The following is a 23060-nucleotide window of genomic DNA, read 5'->3' as shown; positions in this document are numbered from 1 at the left end:
GACAGCTACTGAAGACATGGAAACTAGTGAAGCTGCTGGAATAATAGAAGGAACAAGGCACGAGGTAGGTTACTCATTGAGGTCGTTCCGTATGTTTTGTTTTGTTACTACAGTGCTGGAAGAGGTGAATTCATAAGAGGTGAATTCATAGATCAAACTACCAAAGAGTCAATTAGACATTGCTATTGGGAGGGGGGAAATGCTGGCTGTACAAGTATTTCACATGCAAGCTAGTCTTGCTATTTGAATCTTCTGGGAAAGATCATGAGATGGAACCAAATGATGGATGAAAATACATTGGGAAATAACTATTGAATCTCGGGATTGAAATGTTTTGGGGCTGTTCTCCTCTCTGGAAGGGAAGCAGACAGAGAACTTGCCTTATACGAGGTCAGATTGTCTACTCTGGCAGTGGTTCTCCAGGGTCCTAGCAGATGCTGGGGAAAACATTTTTTGCCTTTCTGATCCTTTTAACCAGGGATGCCAAGGACTGAACCTGGGCCCTTTCCCTTCAGTGGAGGAGGCTATCCCAGGCTGGGTTATTTCTCCTTCTCAGTTCAGAAGGAACGCTGAAGTGGAACAGACCCTGCCCCAGTCTGCCGTGCCTAGCTCTGGAAAGCAAATAGTTGCCAGAGCTCTGCCAAAAGTATTTCTGGTCTCAACTTCTTTCTTAACTGCGTTTTAGTTACTCTTCTGAGGGGTTTTGTGGGGAGAGTGGTCAGCCTGGGGCAGATGTTGAGACTCCACAAGTCCAGCTGTAGCTGTGGTAGGTGACTGAATCCCAAGATTGTCCCATTGGGGAGGTGGAAGCTCTGCATAGCAGAAGAGAGCCATTGTGTGCACATTTGGTTCCCCCATCAGGGAACGTGAATTCAGAAATGTTGGGGGTTAGTGATGAGGCTCATAAAGAGCCCAGCCCCACCTGATGGAAAGCTCTGTTCTCCTCCCAGTGTGCTTTGACCGGCAGTAGGCTGGCCAGGAAAAAGTCTTCCGTCACATCCTCCCTGCTCCTTTTAACTGGAGGTGGCAGGGATTGAAGTGGGGGAGCTGCACCCAAAGCAGGTGCTCTGTGGTTGCTCCCCCAGCTTCATGGCAGAGAACATACACTTTCCCAATTGCTTCCGGAGAGGTGCTTCTTCCCAGTTCTTGGCTCTGCCTTTTGACCAAGAGGATCACACAGGTTTAATGTTTTAAAGCATTAAAGCCATGTTCTTGTTTTGCTTCTCTTTTCCCGAAGTTAGCTGGAGGGGAGGATGGCTTTTCAGCCTTTGACTTGACCATGTAGGACTTGCAGGCACCTACATGCTAATTGCTTGCTGAACCCCACCTGCCCCCATCCCAGCCCAAGCTTCACCAGCTTGTCAGGGCTCACTCCCACTGGACAAGAACTCGAGTGCAGAAGACCAAAGCAATGCACTGCTTCCCTGTTGATTAAGCAGGGCTCTGACAGCATGTCCCTACAGCACCCTGCTCCAGTTGCCCAGCACCACTGGCTTTGTAGATTAGAGCCTGCTCATTCAGCCAAATGAACTGTTGACCGCGTTTGGGTACCTCATATTACAGAGGAGGAAAAAACCTGACAGCAGTGGAGGCCCAAAAGCCACAGCCTGCAAAAGGTCTGTGACGCTTCTCTGTAAAGTTTATACAAGCTCCATGGGCATTCACAACAACTGGTGCTAGCCTGATTTTCCTAGCTTTGCTAGGTGGGGTCTTAGGTCTTAATTGAGAACAAAATGAATAAGCTCAGATTTGCTGACAAGTTCTATTTTTAACAGTTTGACACTGGAATCTGAAGTTATTTTGGTTGAAAGATGGAGCATTTCAGGTCAGCAGCAATGCCTCCTGGGAGACTGAAACATTTCCCTACTGGTTTCTGAATGCTGTTGTTTTGAATGTCAGCTCTGTGCCCACTTACACTTTGCATATCGTGGCTTTTTGGCTCCATTGTTTACAACTTCTTCCCTCTGTACAAGCTGCCAGCTGATGCATCTGGTGAAGCAGGCTATAGTCCACAAAGGTTTATGTGGTGTTACACCCCACAAGCCAGTTCCCTAATGCATGTCTAGCATTTGTAAGTCTGGTGTGTTTAGAATGTTGATCTGAGTGGGCGGAGTTAGAATGTCTTGGGAGCAGGAGGAGTGATATATAAGGGAAGGACTGGGGAGATTGGGAGCTCTCTGTGTGTTAACTCTTGGTGTGTAGAGTACTTGGGTTCTGGAGAATTTGACGTTCAGTGTAGAGAGTGGTGTGCTGATAGTTGGTGTATACTAATCAATACTGATAATAAAGAAAGTTCAAGAGTGAATGTGAATGAAGAAAGAAAAAGTGTTTGATATATAACAGAGAAGCCAGCATAAGTTGCTAAGGAAGCGAGTTACACTCTAAGATTTATGCCCTACCCAGAAGAGTCCCATGCCTAACATTAAAAGAAAGATCAAAAGTTGGGCAAAGCTTAATATACAAAAAAAGAAAAAGAAAAAAAAAAAAGAAAAAAGAAAAAAAGAAGAAAAAAAAAATAAGAAACCTTCAAATTATTAAAAAAAAAGGAACTTTCAAATCATAATTTGGCATGCCTCTCCCTCCTGGAAAGGACAGCCCCTGGAGTTGAGCAAGAGGAGGAAGATAAAGACCCAGTCCCTTTGGATACAATACCAAATAAAGAAAAAATATGACTGAAGGAGGAGAAAGTGGTAGTAACCCTCCCTCGTTGATGGAGATCAGGCCCATTATAGCTGAAAATAACATTGTTATATTTTAAAAAAATGGATCAGCATATGAGTGAATTTAGACATTAATTGTGTATTTAGCGGATAAAAAAGGTGGAAAATTCGGATAAGATCAAAAAGATAGAGGCTAAAGCGGACTTGGACCAGAAGGAATAAGAGGCTTTTGAGAAATCAACTAATATACAATTTAAAGAATGGGTACTGTGATCGATTGCCTCGGAAGATTAATCTAGTAGATCTACTTTTTGAATAAAGCAGCTAAAGGAGTCGCAGGGAGAAGATCTTAGAGAAATCATCGTGAACTGGTTCAAGGAGCTGATGCCGATATATCAATAGACGGATTGGATCCGGATCGAGTCCATCGTGTGGGGGGGCAAAACCACAAAGGGGCAAGAGACATTTTGGTGAAATTTGGTAATTATTATAAAAAAGAGCAAATTATGAAAGAATTGAGATTTAAGAATCAGATATAATATAAAGGCAAACCAGTGTAAATTTACAATGATCTTTCTCAACGTACATTAAATTGGAGAAGTAGTCTTAAACTAATAATGGAAACATTAATGAAGAATGAAATTCCTTATGCATGGGGTTACCCGGTTTTTTTTAAGATTTACATATGGGAGGAGGGAACACAGAGTAACCTCATTGGATCAAGGTAAAGATTTGCTGAAGAGGCTGGGTCTGGATGGGGAAGCAGATGGGGCTGGAGTGGGTGGGGGAGGGAATGAGGCTGGGACATCTGGAGAGTAAGAGAATTGTTAATTATGTTTGGAGATAATTGCAAATAAAAATGCTAATATAGAAACCTGCCGGCCAGGCACAGCACTGCCTCCCCCCTCCCCCTTTAAAGTAGATGGCTGGAGTACTAGACTCACGGGGATATGGGGGGGGATTAGAGTGGGGGGGTGGGGGGGGGGGGAAGGTAGGGGAGGAGGGATTGGGGTAGGAGGGTGGGGGTTTTATGTATGGAGTTTGTGTTTTTATGTAAGCAAGTTTGAACTGCTGAGCACAAGGGATCGGAAGAGATTTCAAAAGGGTGATTATGGATAAAAAGATAAAGGTATCAACACTCAATGTTAAAGGTTTAGGGGCAGTCGTGAAAAGGAAGAGAATAGAACAAATGCTTAATAAAGAGGGATCAGATATTATAATGATCCAAGAGACACACCAAGGCTCCGAGAATTCGAATATGATAAAATTAAAGTGGCTAGCCTATTATGAAAAGTCATTAGGGACATCAAAAAAAAATGGAGTGGCCACTTTGATTTCAAAAAAAAGTGGGTTTACATTAGAAGAGGTAAAAAAGGATGATAAGGGTAGATATCTTATGTTAAAAGGTAAAATTGAGGGAAAGGTCTATACTTTGATTAATGTTTATGCCCCAAATGAGAGGCATAGAGAGTTTTTTATAAAGTTGTTTAAAGAAATAGAAGAATTTAAGGAGGGGTATGTTATATTAGCGGGGGATTTTAATATGGTTATGGATAATAAAAGAGACAGGTCAAATCCCACTAATGTTGAAAAGAGAAACAATATGACTATATTGAATAAATTAATAAAAGAAAATGATTATTTAGATTCGTGGCGCTTACTTAACGGGAATAGGCCTGGATTCTCATATTTTTCCCCAGTTCATCATACATACTCCAGGATAGATCATATATTTGTTTCAAAAGACTTTGCAACGAGGATTTGTAAAATGGAAATGGGGGTAATAAAAGTAACTGATCATGCCTTGTTAAGTTTAGAATTTACAGTTAAGAAAGATTATAAAGAGGCATATAGATGGAAGTTGAACACAAAGATATTGAAATACAATAAAATAGTAGATAAAATTCGGAAGGAACTGTCGGAGTCATGGGAAATTAATGAAAAAGGAGGAACAGCTGGGTCAGTCATTTGGGACACCATGAAGGCTGTAGCAAGAGGAATCTGTATTAGAGAAACATGTAGTTTAAAAAGACAACAACGTGCAGAACAGGAAAAGTTAGAGATAGAAATTAAAAACTTGGAGGAAAGATATTGGCGAAGTAAAGATAAATATAAATTAGTGGAAATACAAGCTAAGAAGAAACAATTAGAAAATTTAAATATAGAAGAGATTCAAAAGAATTTAATGTATATGAAAAGGGAATATTTTGAAAATAGTGATAAGAACTCGAGGTTGCTTGCCAAGCTCACACAAAAAGAAAAAGGGAGGAATGGGATAGAAACGTTGAAAGATAGCCGAGGGAATTATTGTCATGCAATGAAAGCTAAAATAAAAATTTTTCAGGAATTTTATCAGGAATTGTACAAGGGTAAAGAAATTCAACAAGAAAAGGTGGAGGAGTATATTGGAAGGTTTATAAAGAAGGAAATAAAATCAGAATATAAGGAGTTAATGGAGTCAGTAATAACTCAAAGAGAAGTTGAAGAGGTTATTGATAAGTTAAAAGTGGGTAAATCACCAGGAGCAGATGGTTTGGGTCCAGAATATTATAAGGTCTTCAAAGATTGTCTAGTTCCAAAATTAATGGAACTTTATAATAGGATATTATCAGGAGAGAAGATACCTGAATCATGGGAACATTCAGTGATAATTCTGATCCCAAAACCAGATAAAGATTTGACTAATCCCGATTCTTATAGACCTATTTCTTTAATAAATCAGGATGCTAAAATTTTTACATCTATTATGGCCAAACGATTAAATAAATTCTTGGCAGAATATATAGGAGCAGATCAATGTGGGTTTGTGGTAGGAAGACATATGCATAATTTAGTGGGTAGAGTTTTAAATGTAATAAATGTAATAAAAAAAGCAAATATTAAGGCAGGTATTATGGCATTAGATATTTTTAAAGCTTTTGATTGTGTGAGCTGGCAGGCACTAAAGAGTATTATAGATAAATTGGGATTTGGAAATAAATTTAAAAATGTAATAGAACAGCTATATTCCCAAAATACGGCGGTAGTGGTGGTAAATGACGGACTTACTGAAAAGATACGACTAGCCAGAGGAACAAGACAAGGATGTCCGCTCTCGCCGGTCCTTTTTGTAATGGTTATGGAAGTTTTGGCGAAGGCACTAAGGGAGGATAAAGAATTAGAAGGAATTGGAGAGGTAAGGGAAATAAAGCTAAACATGTTTGCGGATGATACTTTATTGACCATTAAGAATCCATTAAGAAAATTAGAAAGAATTAAATATCAGTTGAGGGAATTTGAGGAAATTACAGGGTTAAAAATAAATTGGTCTAAATCAGAGATGATGTTGTTTAACTATACTAAGAGGGAAGAAAAGGATTGGGAAGTTAAGGGAATGGAATTGAAAGTTAAGAACGAGATTAAATATTTGGGAATTAAAATTACAAAAAATCTAGAGAATTTAGAAAGGGAAAATTTAACGAGGTTAAAGAAGGAGGTACTAGAGAAATTGGAAAAATATAAAAGATTAAATTTATCTTGGTTTGGGAGAATAGCTTTGATAAAAATGAAGATATTAGCTAAAATTAATTTTGTATTTAGGATGTTACCTATAAAAATATCAGAAACCGAGACAAAAAGTTGGCAAAATATTATTAATAAATATTGTAATGGAGAAAAGAGAGCAAGAGTGAATAAAAATAATTGGTACCTAAGCCAAAAAAAGGGGGGAATGGGTCTCCCAAACATAAAATTATACTACGTAGCAAATAGATTAAGACATGTTGTAGAAGCAATTATGGGAGTAGGAGATTTATATTGGATGGAAGAAAAAATTATAAGTAAGGTAGAGATGAATCTGGAGAATGTTTTTTTTAAAGATGGAGGAAGAAAGTGGGTTGGAAGTATAGATAATCCACTCCTGAGGACTCAATGGGAAATTTGGAGTAAATTTAAAGGGAAGCTGCTTCCGAGCAACTCTCCCTTAGCACCGATAATAATGTTAAAGAATTTCCCAGAGGATCTAAAGGGTAGATTATGTAAAATATTAAAAGAGAAAAATAAAATAAAATTAAAGGATTGGGTAAGAGATATTAAAACAAGAGAAGATATGGAAAATTTGTTAAAGGAGAAGAAGCTATCTTGGCTAGAATATGGTCAATTAGAGCAATGGAATAAAAAGTGGATTAAAGATAATAGAATGTGCAGAAAGATGACGAGGTTTGAAGAATTAGTAGTAAGTAAGGAGAAAGGAAAAGGAAGTAGTATAGTTTCAAAAGGATTAATGAGTGAAATATATAAAATATTGTTAGAGAAGGAGTTTAGAGAGAATACAGAGAAAATGATTTGGGAATCAGATTTGAAGATACAAATAGGGCGACAGAGCTGGGAGGGACTATGGAAACAAAGAGTGTTGAGAAGTTTATCAGTAAGAATAAAGGAGAATTACTTTAAAATTTTATGGAGGTGGTACCTAACCCCGGTTAGATTGAATAAGATAAGTGATCAACATTCAGCAAATTGTTGGAGAGGATGTGGGGAAAAAGGAACGTATTTACATATGTGGTGGCAATGCAAATATGTACAAAGATTATGGAAGATGGTGTTTTCAGAAATTGAAGAAATAGTGGGAATGAAAATAGAACAAACACCAAAAATAGCATTGCTGTCACTATTTGAAGATATAAAGTGTGGAAAAGGAACTATAGAGCTGATATCGAGTTTGTTGGTTGCAGCACGATTGATGATAGCTAGGAACTGGAAGATCCAAGGGGAATATTCTATTGAGGAATGGTATAAAGTAGTATGGGACATAGCCATTAATGATAAACTGACATGTAATATTAAGTGGAGAAAAGGCGTAACTAAAATAAATGAGTTCGAAGGAATCTGGAAACAGTTCCTAGTGTTCGTGTTTACTAAGGGAAGTGGGAAACCACCAGCAGAAGAAATGATTAGATTTTGGACTCAAGAATGATCCCGAGGTGGGGGGTGCACATTTATGTTAAGAATGAAGATGTTGTAGAGTGATAAGGCATATGTAATAGTTTTTGATATTTGTACTCAACAATTATTCAATATGTATGCAGCAGATATTTGATGTATTTTTTTTCTTATTGTGTTAGTTTCAGTTATATTTTGGAAATGTTTATCTATGTTTATATAGTGTTGAAAATGAATAAAAATTAAAAAAAAAAAAAAAAGAGTGAATGTGTGAGAAAGGAAAGCGTGTATGAGAAGAGTGAAAGGATTGGATGAGAAGTTTTAAAAAGTTTTTTTTGGAACTGTTTTATTATGAAACAAAGCTTGTGAACTTTTAAAATAAAATTTTAATCAGTTTGTTTTAACTACCACAAAAATCCCATGTGTCTGTTTGGCAATTATCATCTGCAGTTATTTACATTTAACACCCACCCTGACAATAATTCCCCTCAGTACATATAATTCATAGCGCTTTATTGCTGAAATCCTTCCAATTTAACCCCTTTCTCCACATAGTTTGGAGAAAGGCGGGGGTTGTCCCTCACCTCAGGCTCCTCAAGTGGTGGGGCTTAGCTTGAGCAGGGAGTGTCCGCGGCCGGGCCTGTTGTTCAGAGACTTGTGTCGTGACAGTTTATGCCCTCGGAAGCCTGTAAGCATGGTTCATTTAGGCTTGGTCCATTTCAAAGGCTGTCTACTATATTGATAGAGTGGGTGCAAATTCATATTTGATGCTAAGTTAACCATTCTACTCTCTTGTCTCTTCCTTGTCATACAGGTGGACAGTCACATAATGAAAGTTGTTCAGCAGATAGTGAACCAAGCAAACTCTGGTCATCAGATAATTGTCCAGAATGTCACTGTTGCAGAAAGTTCCACCCTGACACCTGATGGCACAGACACTGACACAATTGCCATAGCAACTCCAGAGAGTCTCACGGAGCAGGTTGCCATGACACTGGCTTCAGCCATTGGCGAAGGAGCTGTGCTGGCAACGGAGGGGAGTAGCGAGGCTGAAGAGGCTACTGTGACTATGGTGGCATCTGAAGACATTGAAATAATGGAGCACACGGGAGAGTTTGTGATTGCCTCCCAGGAGGAGGAACTGGAGGTCCAGACAGTGATAGTCTAGGGCTACCTCTGTACTCCGCAAGGAATTGCAATGGGGAGAGAGAGTCATAGCTTCACTTCGTCTTTTGGGGCTGCTTTCTGCTTAGTCTGCAGCATGTATGTGGAAGGGGGATCACAGGGCCCAGCCTGGCTGTACAATGGCCACCAGATGTCCCCAGAAGCAGCCCTAAGAGGCCGTTCGTTCATTATGCTAATCCTCATAAGAGGAGAAGAAGAAGAAGGATAACGGAGCTCTTGGCTGTGCCTGTCTTGGGGCAAAGGGCTCAGTCATTCTTGACCACTCTTGTGGCCAGCTGCTGCTTGCTGAAGCCAGGCAGTGATGGAGAAAAGCACTTTATGTTAGTTTAGTGGGAAAAGAAGAAAAAAATGTTTGCAGGGAAACTTAACTATGCTACACTGAGAGGCACCTTGATGGGGACACCCATCTTCCTTTCAAATGATATTCTACAAAAAGTGTGGAACCTTAAAAAAAAAGTTTCCAAATGCTTTATCAGGAATACCCTGGAAATGCTACAGAAAGGCCACACGTTGTACATTTCTTTTGTAACCATGTAGCTTTTAATTGCATATTATACAAATTTGTTTGTACATAATGTTTTTTAAATACATATTTTTTTACGTAATTCTGATGTAATAAATAAAAGAGCTATAATTGGCTGAAATCTTTTTTAAATTGAAATTTCCCTCATGCCAAAATCTCGAATCTGTCTAAGACCCCTGAAGTGCATGGGAGTTGTGCAGGACCAACTATAGCAGTGGCCATAGGTTCTTAACTTCCACTTAAGAACAAGTACAGTGCCTAAAGTCTCAGCAGGCAAGAAGGTGTAAAGCTTCTAGCATTCATTGTAGAGGGGCAGAATTCCTTGACCCCTTTCCCCAGGAACGCCAGCATCCATTTCAATCTCAATGTTGCAAGTTACACACTACTTGGCAAATGTGCACCATTCATTGCATAGCTATATTTTCCCAGATCCTTAGTGCTTAAATTAAAAACTTGAAGGTGGTTTTGTATAGTCCACTGGTGGTGTTGGCAAGTCACTTCCTTTTTCCAGTATTGGTAAGAGGCTTCACAACTTCAGCTATGTTGCCCCAGATGCCTTTAGAATAAATATTTTTGTAACCCCTATGCCTGCTGCAGTGCTGTGAACATGAACATTTATATCTTGCTGATTTAAACCACTCGTTGCTTGTCTGGTTGGTCAGGACCAGGTACAGGGTGAAGCAAAAATAGGAGCCTATTATAATAGAGAGAACGATGACAAAGCCGAGCATGAACACAATCCTAGGAAAGGTCAGGAAAAGGTGCTGTGAAGAGAAAAAAAATTCTGGCTAAAGTGAAGATGCATATAGTCCATGCCAGCCATCCTTGCCCAGTCCTGGGTATACTACAGCCATTTTAATTTGGGGGTTGGATTCGATGGCCTTACAGGCCTCTTCAAATTATACTATTCTATGATTTCTTCCTTGGAAGAGTTGGCAAGCTAGCCAGTTTGACTGCACTTCCTTTTGACCAAATGTAGGCCAAAATTGTTTAGTGTTAATCAAGAAGCTAAAATTCTTAATCATTCCAATAACAGGCCTACTGGAGTCTCTCCAATTAGCTTAGTGTTTTCTTTCTCTTTCTTAGTTCAGGGGAGAGGCAGATAAAGCCACATGTAATCTCAAACTGTTGCATACTAGATTAGTTTAATGTCAATATTTCAGCAGGCATACTTCACCTCCAAATTATACACGTTACAAAACCATTATATGTGATTTAATGTCTGCTGTCGCAGCATTTCATGCAAGACTCTGAAATCCACTTTGCTAATATGATGGTAGAGTCAAACTAGCCCCATTCACATGCTCTTGCATGATAAATGTGTTGTCAGCAGAGAACTCTTCAGCTACAATTGACTATCAGAAGACTAAGTCATTAAGTACATCTAGGGGTGAGCATATTACCCCAACATTAAAATCACTCCACTGGCTGCCAATTAGTTTCCGGGCAAAGTACAAAGTGTTGGTAGGGCCTTTAAAGCCCTAAATGGTTTGGGTCCAGGTTACCTGCGGGATCGCCTTCTCCCATATAGTCCGCCCCACACACTCAGGTCCTCTGGGGAGAACTTACTTCAGTCAGCTAAAACTAGGCTGACATCAGTTTCCCAGAGGACCTTTTCTTCTGTCGCCCCCAGATTGTGGAATGGCCTGCTGGAGGAGATTCGTAAAATTAACTCTCTGTGTGATTTTAAGGCAGCTTTAAAGACTAGCCTTTTCCGGCAGGCCTATCCAGATCAATGTTAAATCAAGAATTTTTAAAGATGTATTGATTCCTGTTCTAATGTTGTTCCCCGCCTCGATCCAAAGGGAGAGGCGGATAAGAAATAATTTATTATTAATTATTATTATTATTATTATTAGCCAGTATTTACCTGAACGATAAAGGAGGCATCGGCTGGGCGTTCTTGGCCTTTGTCATCAGTATAATAACCGAGCATCATATTTGACAAAATTACCACCTCGATGAGGAAAGTGGCTGCTAAAATTGCAATGGAGGCAGCCATGGAGGTCAAGCTGAGAAGGTAGACAAGGAAATACCTGGTGTTGAAGGCACCAATGCAATTGTTGACCCAAACACAGTGATGATCAAACCGGTGCACACAGCCATTGCACACGCCTGTTTAAAACCAGAATAAGATTGTGATTTTTTGGTTGTCAAGAAACCTATCCATAACACTTGTTTAGTTTAGAACCTTCCAGTAAAACCCAGGAATTCTACAGTTTATGCTGAGTTACACCCTACTGGTTCAGTGGTGAAAAAAGAAACCATTACGTCACATTTATTGTTGACACTGTGAAGATCTTTATCTATTGAAAGGTACAGGGCGAGACCAGAGCTTTACCAGCAGAACTGAAGCCAGCCATTGGAATTAAATGGCAAAAGGCATAGAAAACAGTAATTTAGGCCTGAATGATATAATACCCCACTCTTCAACATAGGAGTTCCCAGAACAGCTTAAATTCAAATGAAAACAAACATTATTGAAGACTGGGCATTACAAAGCTAAACTCACAATTCTAGAAAACATGGGGAAATGAGAATGATTCCATGCAGTACCAGGTGAACCTCTGGGGAAAGAATTCTAGAATCAGGATGTCACCACAGATGACTCAAGGAAGGCATTCTAGAACCTTGGACTGCAGGCAGGGTCCAATCAAGATTCTTAGACCTGTTGAGCTAACCTTAATTTTTTTTTCTTTAGAAAACGCTCCCCATCTGATTTACCACCCCCTTCCCAACTCATCCAAAGCAGGGATACGGGGATAGGCAGGGCATTTATTTCTAGAGGGAAGGGGGCTCCCCCTCTTTGGATGACAATGCCATTCTTACCGCAGTGCTTGGCTCTGGCTGGTTTCCTCACTTCGCAAGTGGAGCAGTCAATACCACTCTCAAACATCACACCGTCGTAAGCATACACATGAAGAAATAGATCCTGGTTGGATTTGGTTATGCTACCTGCCAGGAAAATAGCAAATGCATCTGTCATGGAAATTCTCACCAAAGGGACAGTGGGGAATCATCTCTATTGGTAGAATTCCTGTCATCTGACTTCAAACACAGCAGGGTACAGCATGTGTATTACTAGCCAGAGAAGGAGAGAAATAGGCACAGCTGAAAGACCCCTTATCTGGTTTGTTTTCTTCTGAAGTCCAACTCTCCCTTCTGGGCACAATCCCCTGACAACTGATGGACGGCATGTGGAAAAGGTGCACTACCTAAGAACAGTTCCTCCAGATGGTACACCAAAGTCAACCACCAGCACTCTTAATACCAAATAAAGGATCAGGCGCCTGTTTATTCAAAGAGCAAAGTGAATCACATTTGCACAATTTGGGTGGTCTCAAGGGCAGGAACAGAATCCAACCTGGACTGCCAGCTCTTTGTTTCCCCGTGATGACTATCTTGTACATGGGAATACATCAAATTCCTGCTGCAGCTTTTCAAAGGTTTCTTATTCGGAATACACCAAATACAACTTGATGACTCTCCTGACAAGACCTTAAGGTCCTGCCAAGTATTAGGCACAAGAACACCTTATTCTTTGAAGTATTCACTTACTATGCAGATTTATGATGTTATATTAATTGAATGCAACAGTGGCCTCCTTTCGGCTTGCTGCAGGCACACTGGCGGCACTGGTGTCCCTCTCCCTGTTTTCCAGTGCTGAGGGGGTTAGACTTCATGAACTTATCCATTGCTTTGTTTTATTTAATCAATTTGAATGGCACCTTTTTCGGGGGGGGGGGGCGTACATTAATAAAACAATACTGTACAGCAAACATAATAAAATAAAAGCACTGGATAAAAACTCATAGCAAAGGTCTCATCACAGTTGAAAGCCTGAGAGAATAAAAAGGCCGCCTTCACCTGGTGCCAGGAAAGCCTCCCTGGAGAGTTCCACAAAGAGGAGAGTATCACTGAGGTGGCCCTCGCCTTCGCCATCACCGGCTTTCCTTCAGGCAGATGGAGGAGGGCTTTCAGTGACTTCAGCAGTGCATAGCCAGACTGGTGAGCTGGGCATTCCCTTCAGGGAGCCCGGGTGCAAACCTTGTAGGGAAGCACCGGCACTTGAGATGGTGCCTGGAAATGCATAAGTAACCAGTAAAGGCATTTGAGAGCTGCTGAAATGGGCTGCCACCAAATGGTTCCGGTCACGTCTTGGAGCATATTTTGAACTCAGCTGAAGATTTTGAGCAATCTTCAAAGTCAGCCCCATGTACAGTGTACTGCAGACCCTATAACTCTCCTCCAGCCTTTGATTTGGAACTAAAAGAATAGCCTGGCGGCAATGTCTTGAGGTCTCACATCAGCACTGCAGCAAACGGTCAGGAGCATCTTGACAAAAGGCAGGAGAGTTCCACCACTGCCACCCATCCCCAGACATCTAGTGCTCATGCAGCTACCCCAATCCGTGTTGATCGCAGTACCCTGTATGCATAGATGAGGAGCAACTACTGGCCAAATACACTACTGGATGGAATGCCTGCTCCCCCCAATTCTTACACAGAATTGTTACACATGTCAGGGAGAAATCTTGACTAGAAACTTCTCCCCAACATCCAGTTCTTGGTCTAAGTGAGAGGATTTATTTATTTTGGTATGGAGGAGCGTTCACTCACATGAGCCCAGCCGCAGTCTGAAGTAGCCTAGTCCATTCACAGTTCTATCACCTGTTAAAAACTAAGCCAGTTCCTGGGCCTCGCCCCAACAGCTATAATCCCAGGTGAAAGAGGTCTTACCAGGGTTGGTCTTGGAGCACAGAATGAAGAAACCCATATTCACAGTCAACAGCAAATAAGGCAGAAGGAGGAAAACTGTGCTGAACTCCAGCTCCTTACAGTAGCCAAACACTTCCCAGGTGTACTCGCCATACACCAAAGCTTCCAAGATCAAATGCAAGACCACAAACAAGCAGTTTCTGCAGCAAGAGGAAGGAGACGTGTAAGGGTGGCTGGTGTACCACTCAGGAATAAAGCAGCCTTGTGACATTTTGATCTGGATCCTGCAATGGGCAGCTTTTTCAAGGTGAGGAGCTGCCCTCAGAAAAACCAAAAGGCCAAATTGCTGGGACTTCCTAACAGATAAGATTGTTCTATGGCTGCACACCTATTTACCTGGGAGCACATCCCATTGAATTCAATGGGGTTTACTTCTATGTAAGATTGCACTATAAGACTAGACCTCTACTCCTGGTCAGCCCTAGTGTTTGTCATCTTTCTTGAGCTGAACGTAATCAGTGAACTCTGAATAAACTTTACTTCAAACATTAGAATGAAGGAAGGACGCCTGTAATTGCTAGTCAAAGTGAAGTCCTGTAAATTTATCAAGTAAGGTGTATTATACTTGATAATGCACTCACTGAGATGGCCCTCTTGATTCTTCCTCTGACAACAACAACAACAACAACAACAATAATAATAATAATAAATTATTTCTTACCTGCCTCTCCATTTGGATCAAGGCAGGGAACAACAATAAGTATAAAATACATAAAACTGAATTGAAAACATAGTATACATTATTAAAACATCCTAAAAACATCCTAAAATTCCACTGGATATCTACTTCAAAACCGAATTCCTTCACCAATTACCTGTATTACTATAACCTTTTGCTTAGCACTTACAAATATTGTTACTGTGAGGCTGTATCATTTCCTGTGGTTTCATATCTAGCAACAAAACATGTGCCCCCAGAGAGAACAGGGCAGTTTCTCCATTCCCAAGAGACTCTGCAGGTTTGTAGAAACGCATTGATTTAAAGAACATCCACCCACCCAAAGGGAAAGATAAATGCTTGCACATTGCTATCATGCTGCCATGGACCTGCGCTTAGTCAATTTGAGGTGTTTTATATATCCTTCATAAACAACAGGAACAGCACGAAGGCAGAGTGCAGGTGCAAGCCCCCAGTATACTGAGTAGTCATCAGGCTGAAGGATGGCACACATCCCTTGGCTCAGATTGCCCAGGGTGGACAGACAGCCCCTGCCCACCACTAATAATATCCTGAGGCAGAAGTGGGGGACTCTGGACCAAATGCAGACCTCTTCATCCAGACTTCTGGACACCCCCCTCACTGTCTCTGCTCCAGGTTACTGATATTTTTTACTACATCCTGCTCTGTCCCCCAACTACAAAGCTGATGGAGATAACCCGGCACAAGTTGGGGAAGAAGAATGCCTGGAGGCAAATGTATTCCCCCACCCCCGCCGCCACCCCATTTCATTCTGCACAGAAGTAAGAGTCGCGAAATAAATAAAATTTATTTAAAAAAAAGAAAAAGAAGAAGTAAGAGTCGCATTCATAACTCCACTCAGTTTTGGCTGTGGCTGCACACTCTGATGGAAAGTAGATGCTGGCAGTTTTCAACTGAGTTAATGCAGTTAACTCGGTACCTCTCTCTATTTGGCCCTGGTTAGGGTTAGGGTTCAGCCCTGATTAGGCCTCATCTAGAGTATTGCATCCAGTTCTGGGCTCCACAATTCAAGAAGGACGCAGACAAGCTGCAGCGTGTTCAGAGGAGGGATCAGGGGTCTGGAAACAAAGCCCTATGAGGAGAGACTGAAAGAACTGGGCATGTATAGCCTGGAGAAGAGAAGATTGAGGAGAGACATAATAGCACTCTTCAAATACTTAAAAGGTTGTCACACAGAGGAGGACCAGGATCTCTTCTCAATCCTCCCAGAGTGCAGGACATGGAATAATGGGGTCAAGTTAAAGGAAGCCAGATTCCGGCTGGACATCAGGAAAAACTTCCTGACTGTTAGAGCAGTACGACAATGGGATCAGTTACCTAGGGAGGTTGTGGGCTCTCCCACACTAGAGGCCTTCAAGAGGCAGCTGGACAACCATCTGTCAGGTATGCTTTAGGGTGGATTCCTGCATTGAGCATGGGGTTGGACTCGATGGCCTTGTAGGTCCCTTCCAACTCTGCTATTCTATGATTCTATGACCCCAAAAAGGTTTCTCACACCTGGTTTAAAGGCTCCTTTGTGAACAGTTAATTGAGAATGGAGGGAAAAGCATTTGCTCCAACAAACTAAAAGCATTTCCTCCATTCTTTTTTCACTCCCTACCCCAGGACGCTCTAAGTTGTGAAGGGGACAGCACACACACACACACACACACACACACACCCTGCAACAGCTCAAACTGTTGAGGGTAGGAAATTTGGGTTAGGGTCAAATAGCACTCATTCTTCTGCCACCATTTCCCTACAGACTCCCACACAGCACAGGGAGATGCAAGCAGGTATATTGAAGATTATGGCACGGCAACAGTGAAGTCCTTATTTTATTGCAAATGCAGGCAAATTCTTTCATCAGTGACTTGTTCCCAATAATCTAAACAGCCTGAAAAAGCGGACAGTCCTCCAATAGAGCTCATGAACTCAATAAAGCTATAATGATCCAAAAGCCTATTAGTGCTAACAATCAAACACAGCCCAGGGAAAGGAGCAAATGAAGGGGCAGATATGCAGTACCTGGTATGGAAGAGTTTATGAAGCACCCGCTGAGCAGTTTCTTGAACTTGGCTTGGGATTAGACACAAAAGCACCTGCATCAAAGAGCACATATAATTTACAGCGCATTATTTTATTATTGAAATTCTTCTCCATTTACCCCCTTTCTCCACATAGTTTGGAGAAAGGCGGTGTTTGTCCCTCGCCTCAGGCGTATCAAGCAGTGGTGCTTGGCTTGAGCAGGGAGTGTCCACGGCCAGGCCTGTTGTTCAGAGCCTGTGTTGTGGCAACTGAGGCTGATGAGACTTGTAGACCAAAGCATCTGGAGAGCTGCGAGTTTATTTCTTACCTGCCTTTCCATTTTGATTGAGGCAGGGAACAACAGTAAATATAAAATACATAAAACTGAATTAAGAACATAATATACATTGCTAAAACATCCTAATAACATTCTAAAATTCCACTGGATAGGCCTGCCAAAAGAGATCAGTCTTAATAGCTTTCTTGAATGCTAATAGACTGTTAAGCTGACGAGTCTCCTCCGGCAGGCCATTCCATAGTCTGGGAGCAGCAGAAGAGAATGTCCTCTGGGTAATACCCATCAGCCTAGCTTTGACTGACTGAAGTAGATTTTTCCCAGAGGACCTGAAAGTGCAGGGCAGATTGTATGGGAGAAGGCAATCCCGCAGGTAGCCTGGACCCAAACCATGCAGGGCTTTAAAGGTGATAACCAACACTTTATACTTCACCCGGAAACTAATTGGCAGCCAGTGAAGAGATTTTAAAACTGGTGTGATGTGGTCCCCCGTAGGTGTACCGATGACCAGCCTGGCTGCCATATTTTGAACTAGTTGAAGTTTCCGGACTAGGCACAAAGGTAGCCCTAGGTAGAGCGCATTGCAGAAGTCGAGCCTCGAAATTACCAGCGCGTGCACTACCATCTTTAGGTCTTTCAATTCTAGGAAGGGGCGCAGCTGGCGTATCATCTGAAGCTGATAGTACGCACTCCTGGCTGTCGCATCTATCTGGGCTGTCATGATGATGGGGTTGCGAACCAAAACATCTGGAGAGGCACATGTTGCCCACTTCTGACATACTTTGGCACAAGAAAAGCATTTCCCTTTTTCATCATGGAACTGAATGGTGCCCAGGCGAAGCCAAAGGGAACATTGCCTTTACACATAACATGGAAACGCAAGAATGGGATGGACACACAGATTGAGTTCTGTACTAATGAAAGGAAGTATGAAATAGAAATTAGTTTCACAGAAGCTGAACTGTCATAGCGTTAGTGATGCAGAAATAGTGATGCATAGAAGACTTGATGGCCTTATAGGCCCCTTCCACCTCTACTATGTTATGATTATATGAAATTTAAGCACAGCCTTCCTTTCTTTTTGATTGCTAGGAATGTACATGGGGTTCAGTCCTAAAGTGACAAATTAGTGAGACTTATGCAATTGGGGTGGGGTGCCATTCTCTTCTCTCCCCTGCACCACAATCAGACTTCACTTACCTGAGACAACCAAGTCACATATCTTGAGGGAAAGCTTTGTTTCCTTCCAGAATAGATACAGACCACGAGAATGCTCAGCAGAACCAGAAACACATAGATAAGGAAAAGAATCAAGAAGTCCATTGTGCCCTACAAAATCCAAAAGCAGCGTATCAGTAAGACCACGTTTCTCTGCTAGCAAATGCTGTGCACCGTTGAGCAAACAGGAGCCAATTCTGACAAGTAAGAGCTCAGGGCATCCCCATAAATACATTGTGTAGCACAGGTCTTCTCTAACATTGGTTGGTTTCAGATTCAGGCATCATGATACTAGTCCAATAAAACAGTTTAATGGGCCTTATGACTGTTCACATCCCACTTGCCTTTCCTCCTTCTCCACAAGCCCAGCTTCGGCAGCGATATCCTGGCTTGTTATAGTTTCCTGAAAAAATATACTTTAACAAGTCCGGATGCTGGTGCTGAAGCTGTGCATGTGAGGGGGCACAAGATTAATCCCAGGATCATGATGTCTGAATTTTCTCACTGCAATGCTCTAATAGTAACTGTGACAACTGTTATACTAGAATGTATCACAAAACCCTTGAAGTGCTGATCCCCTAACACCCTTCGAGGTTCGAGCGTTTCTTGATGATATGAAGGATGCTGGACATTCCTTGTGAAACCCCTTGCCACATCATGCTGTCTCCTTGGGAATTGGGGGGCGGGGGGGGAGTCTGAGCCTCGGGTAGCTGCGCCGAATGGCGTCTCCTACCCCCGAGGGGCCTCCCCGTCTCTGCCCTTCCTCTGCTCATGGTCTCCCTTGTACCGTTTTTAATTCCTTTTCTTCTTCTTCTTTTTAGATTGCCTTGGGGCAGAGACCTGTCTTCTCAGGCGGTATGAGCAAAGGAATAACGGCTGTAACAGTGGGGTGGGTGGGGGTGGCGGCAGGCCTCCCCACTAGACAGCAGCACGAAAGGGCTTTATGGAGGAGGGGGCCTACTAGGGTCTTGGAAGAGGAGGCGCGTTGCCTAGCAACAACGCCCGGCGCCCACGCGCCAAAGGCGGGACGGCGTTTGCTCACGTGATTCCGAGGACGGGCGCCGCCATGACAGCTAAGGAGGCGGAAGTGGCGCGGGGACGGGGAGGATCTCATCCTAGAGCGCCGGAAGCCTCCCGCCCCGGCCTATCAGAGCCGCCGAGCCGGGGTCACCATGGAAACGCAGAGACCACGGCCCGGGACCACGGCGCCCGCGCAGCCTTCGCTAGGCGTCTAGTGGCGTCACGCGTGCGCGTCCACGCTGCTCCCCTGAGGCCGCCTCGGCTCCTCTTCCCCTCCCTTTTGCCCCGGGTTAAGGGCCCCGGGACAGCTGCCTCCCCACGCCGGTTGCCCAGCCAGGATTCGGACTCCCCGCCTAAGGATCTGGCCCTCGCGCCCCCGAGCAGAACGGAAGATGCGCGTCTGGCCCGTACGCCGAGGGTGGCTGGAGGCCGCCCCGAGGTAGCTGCGGGGCCGGGGCGTGCAGGGGTTCCCCCGCCCCGCCCTCCAAAGCCTGGCCATAGGTGTGTTGGATTGCACTTCCCAGCGGAGGATGCTGGGAGCTGTAGTCCAGCAGCTGGAGGGCTGGTATGACCGTCGCGCGGCCGTGGTCCACACGACCCCATTTGGGGGGTCAGCGAGACCCCGGTTCGAATCGCCACTCGGCCACGGGGATCGCTGGCTGGCCCTGGCCCGGCCTCTCGCGCAGCCCAGCCAACCGCGCGGGGATGCTGTAAGGCTAAAATGGGAAGCGGTAGAGTCATCCCGTGTGGTGCCTTGAGCTGCTTGGAGGAAAGACGGGATAGAAATGTAATGTACGAATCAGGAGGATTAAAGACTCTACAGAACCCCTTGCCAATGTGAGACTGACTGGAACTCATTCTTTTGGCTAAAACTGCCTTAAAGATGCTTAAGGTATAGGATTTGGGCCAGGATCCAAGAGTTTTGCACGCCCAAGATTGCTTTCGAATTGTGTTTTTCCAACCACATCCCTTCTACCACCCCAGGCCACATGGCAGAGGCGAGATTTCTGGAAGCAGCTTGCGTCAGTGGTGGTGGTGAGACACACTGTGATCAGGGGGAGTGGGGGAAAATCCCACTAGGCATGTCTAGGTACCTGGGAGCACTTCAAGCAGCTCTCTGGATCGTCCCCATTCAATCTGAGGGCAGAGAGATGGCTGTAAATAATCCACTGGTGTGCTTTCCTCATTGATTCTAAGGAGAAGCGATAAACTGCACAAGAAAATACAAAGGCTGATATATTCAGCCACAGGCGGATGAGTCCCACGCGGCTGGAATCTGGAGGGGAGATTTAGGCTTTCTCCAATACTCCAGAAGCTCAAGATGGTTAATTGGATCAGTTTCTAGCTTTGGGGTTTTCCCCAATAAGCCCTTTTTCTAATGGTGTAGGCTGGATTTAGATTCTGGGCTCCCTGACCCTACACAAACCGCTTAATAATGGCTGCAAATATTTGATTTCATTTTATGGAACATAATGGAAATCTCTCCAAGAGGTCAACATGAGGACAAAGCAAAAAGTGAATTGGGGCATCTCTGCAGGAGTAGCTTTCCTCCTGCTGCTCATTCACCTACATTTCAGCTGTCAGCTCAGAGGATGAGCTTTAAGTCTTTGGGGTTGTCAAACCTTGCTTTTTGTCAAGTATCACACACTGATTCTCATTCATTATCTGCATTTAATAATAGACAAATTTTTGATACCAAGTCATCTTGTCTGCCTCCTGAGGAATCTGTATAACGAACAAGTAGCAACGGTAAGAACAGACCATGGAACAATGGACTGGTTTAAGATTGGGAAAGGAGTATGGCAGGGTTGTATACTCTCACCTTACCTATTCAACTTGTATGCAGAATACATCATGTGATGTGCTGGGCTTGATGAATCCAAGGCTGGAGTTAAAATCGCAGGAAGAAACATTAACAATCTCAGATGTGCAGATGACACCACTTTGATGGCTGAAAGCCAGGAGGAGCTGAGGAGCCTTATGACGAAGGTGAAAGAAGAAAGTGCAAAAGCTGGGTTGCAGTTAAACCTCAAAAAAACCAAGATTATGGCAACCAGCTTGATTGATAACTGGCAAATAGAGGGAGAAAACGTGGAGGCAGTGACAGACTTTGTATTTCTGGGCGCAAAGATTACTGCAGACGCTGACTGCAGCCAGGAAATCAGAAGACGTTTACTTCTTGGGAGGAGAGCAATGACAAATCTTAATAAAATGGTTAAGAGCAGAGACACCATACTGACAACAAAGGTCCACATAGTTAAAGCAATGGTATTCCCCGTAGTAACCTATGGCTGCGAGAGCTGGACCATAAGGAAAGCTGAGCGAAGGAAGATAGATGCTTTTGAACTGTGGTGTTGGAGGAAAATTCTGAGAGTGCCTTGGACTGCAAGAAGATCAAACCAGTCCATACTCCAGGAAATAAAGCCAGACTGCTCACTTGAGGGAATGGTATTAAAGGCAAAACTGAAGTACTTTGGCCACATAATGAGAAGACAGGATACCCTGGAGAAGAGGCTGATGCTAGGGAAAGTGGAAGGCAAAAGGAAGAGGGGCCGACCAAGGGCAAGATGGATGGATGATATTCTGCAGGTGACAGACTTGACCTTGGGGGAGCTGGGGGTGGCAACGGCCGACAGAAAGCTCTGGCGTGGGCTGGTCCATGAAGTCACGAAGAGTCGGAAGCGACTGAATGAATAAACAACAAGCAGGAAACAGATTTTGAGCACCAACTACTGGGTTTCTAACCACTGTTACAAAAAAAAAAAAAAAGGTAGCTATGTTGACCATAAGAACAAATTCCAAAAACTGTATTAGTGTAAGGTTTTTTTATTAGGCCAATACAAATTTCACCAAATGCAAGCTTTTGAGATCTGCAAGATGTTCATCAAGTTTCTGTTTGCAGCTTTGAACTTTAGCTTAGTGGGGCAGAGAGTTTTTACAGCGTTTATCTGTAATTGTTTCAATTGCTCTAGGGCAGCAGCTGGAGCTGTGTCCGGCTATTTGGCTTCAGATATCAGGGCTTGACTCTGCTTGGGGCAGGTGCAAAAATCTTATTTCGTGGTCGGAAGTTGGTGCACATAAAATTTGATGGGGTACCCTTGTCGAAAGGAGCACACTTAGAGGAATTAATCTCTTATCTTCAGTGTTCTAAAAAAAACACCCTTAAAACAGAGGAAAAACTGGGTTCAGACAAAACAAATTCTAAAATTCAGGACTTGGGATGTTTTTGAGTCTCTTTTCAGATGAAGGATCTTAGGTATGATAAAAAATGCACCCCCATTTTAAAACAAAAATGAAGCAAAAATGCAAAAAACAAACAAACTTAAAAACAGTTGCAGATTTGGGACTTCTAAAGCCCCTTTTCAGAGAGAGGGAATCTCGTATGTGATCAAAGAAAAAGAAAAGGTTTGATCAAGGTTTTAAATCGTGATCCCCTGCCTAAGCATTTAGACAAAATCAGAACAGATTCAGACTAGAACAGAACAGAAACGCTTCTGGGCCAAGAGTGCCCTTAGGAGGGTGCGGGTAAGAGTTTCCAGCAACAGCGGATCAAAGAACCGGGACAGCAGGAAAGAGACAGGGGGTGATGCAAACTCACCTTGTCCTTTGCCAGCTCCTGGGGCGAATGGCTATGCAGGGATCCCATTTCTGAAGGGGTGGGTAGGGTCTCCGGCTACAGTGAGCTGAAGAACTGGGGCAATACAGAAAGAGACAGTGGGTGATATGCACTCACCTTATCTTTTCGTGTTCCCGG

General features: G+C 43.0%; 2 protein-coding genes across 6 annotated transcripts in view; one reads left to right on the top strand and one right to left on the bottom strand.

Moving 5' to 3' along the window:
• E4F1 (E4F transcription factor 1) overlaps positions 1 to 9409 on the top strand; it is a 26093-nt gene extending 16684 nt beyond the window's left edge. For 2 of the 3 annotated variants that reach the window (XM_063143157.1, XM_063143158.1), the window contains exons 13-14: positions 2 to 64; positions 8395 to 9409. In XM_063143157.1, the coding sequence (XP_062999227.1) occupies positions 2 to 64; positions 8395 to 8748 (417 nt within the window). In that variant the 3' untranslated portion in view covers positions 8749 to 9409. Of the gene's footprint in view, position 1; positions 474 to 8394 lie in introns of those variants that run through there. The other variant, XM_063143159.1, reaches the window with a different exon arrangement.
• ZDHHC4 (zinc finger DHHC-type palmitoyltransferase 4) lies at positions 9283 to 23060 on the bottom strand. Of its 3 annotated transcripts, none has more exons than XM_063143163.1 (7): positions 23040 to 23060; positions 18269 to 18397; positions 16774 to 16847; positions 14028 to 14206; positions 12118 to 12243; positions 11159 to 11403; positions 9283 to 10052 (listed from the first exon to the last, which is right to left on the bottom strand). In XM_063143163.1, the coding sequence occupies exons 2-7, from the start codon at positions 18389 to 18391 to the stop codon at positions 9783 to 9785; spliced, it is 1017 nt and encodes a 338-aa protein (XP_062999233.1). In that variant the 5' UTR covers positions 18392 to 18397; positions 23040 to 23060; the 3' UTR covers positions 9283 to 9782. The 3 variants fall into 3 exon arrangements, with proteins under 3 accessions (XP_062999233.1, XP_062999232.1, XP_062999231.1); XM_063143162.1 differs by lacking the exon at positions 23040 to 23060 and adding an exon at positions 19329 to 19375; XM_063143161.1 differs by lacking the exon at positions 23040 to 23060 and adding an exon at positions 19074 to 19308.

This window comes from Elgaria multicarinata, chromosome 17 (genome assembly GCF_023053635.1).
Source record: "Elgaria multicarinata webbii isolate HBS135686 ecotype San Diego chromosome 17, rElgMul1.1.pri, whole genome shotgun sequence".
In the NCBI taxonomy this organism is placed as follows: Eukaryota; Metazoa; Chordata; class Lepidosauria; order Squamata; family Anguidae; genus Elgaria; species Elgaria multicarinata.
The sequence above is the reverse complement of the archived record's forward strand: the minus strand, read 5'-3'. Positions and strand labels throughout refer to the sequence as shown.

Coding starts and splice junctions, on each gene's coding strand:
- ZDHHC4 (XM_063143163.1), bottom strand. CDS start 18,391: ATGGACTTCTTGATTCTTTTCCTTATCTATGTGTTTCTGGTTCTGCTG. Junction 14,207..16,773: donor CATAAACTCTTCCATACCAG/GTACTGCATATC, acceptor CTCTTGCTGCAG/AAACTGCTTGTTTGTGGTCT. Junction 12,244..14,027: donor GTGCTCCAAGACCAACCCTG/GTAAGACCTCTT, acceptor TTTTCCTGGCAG/GTAGCATAACCAAATCCAAC.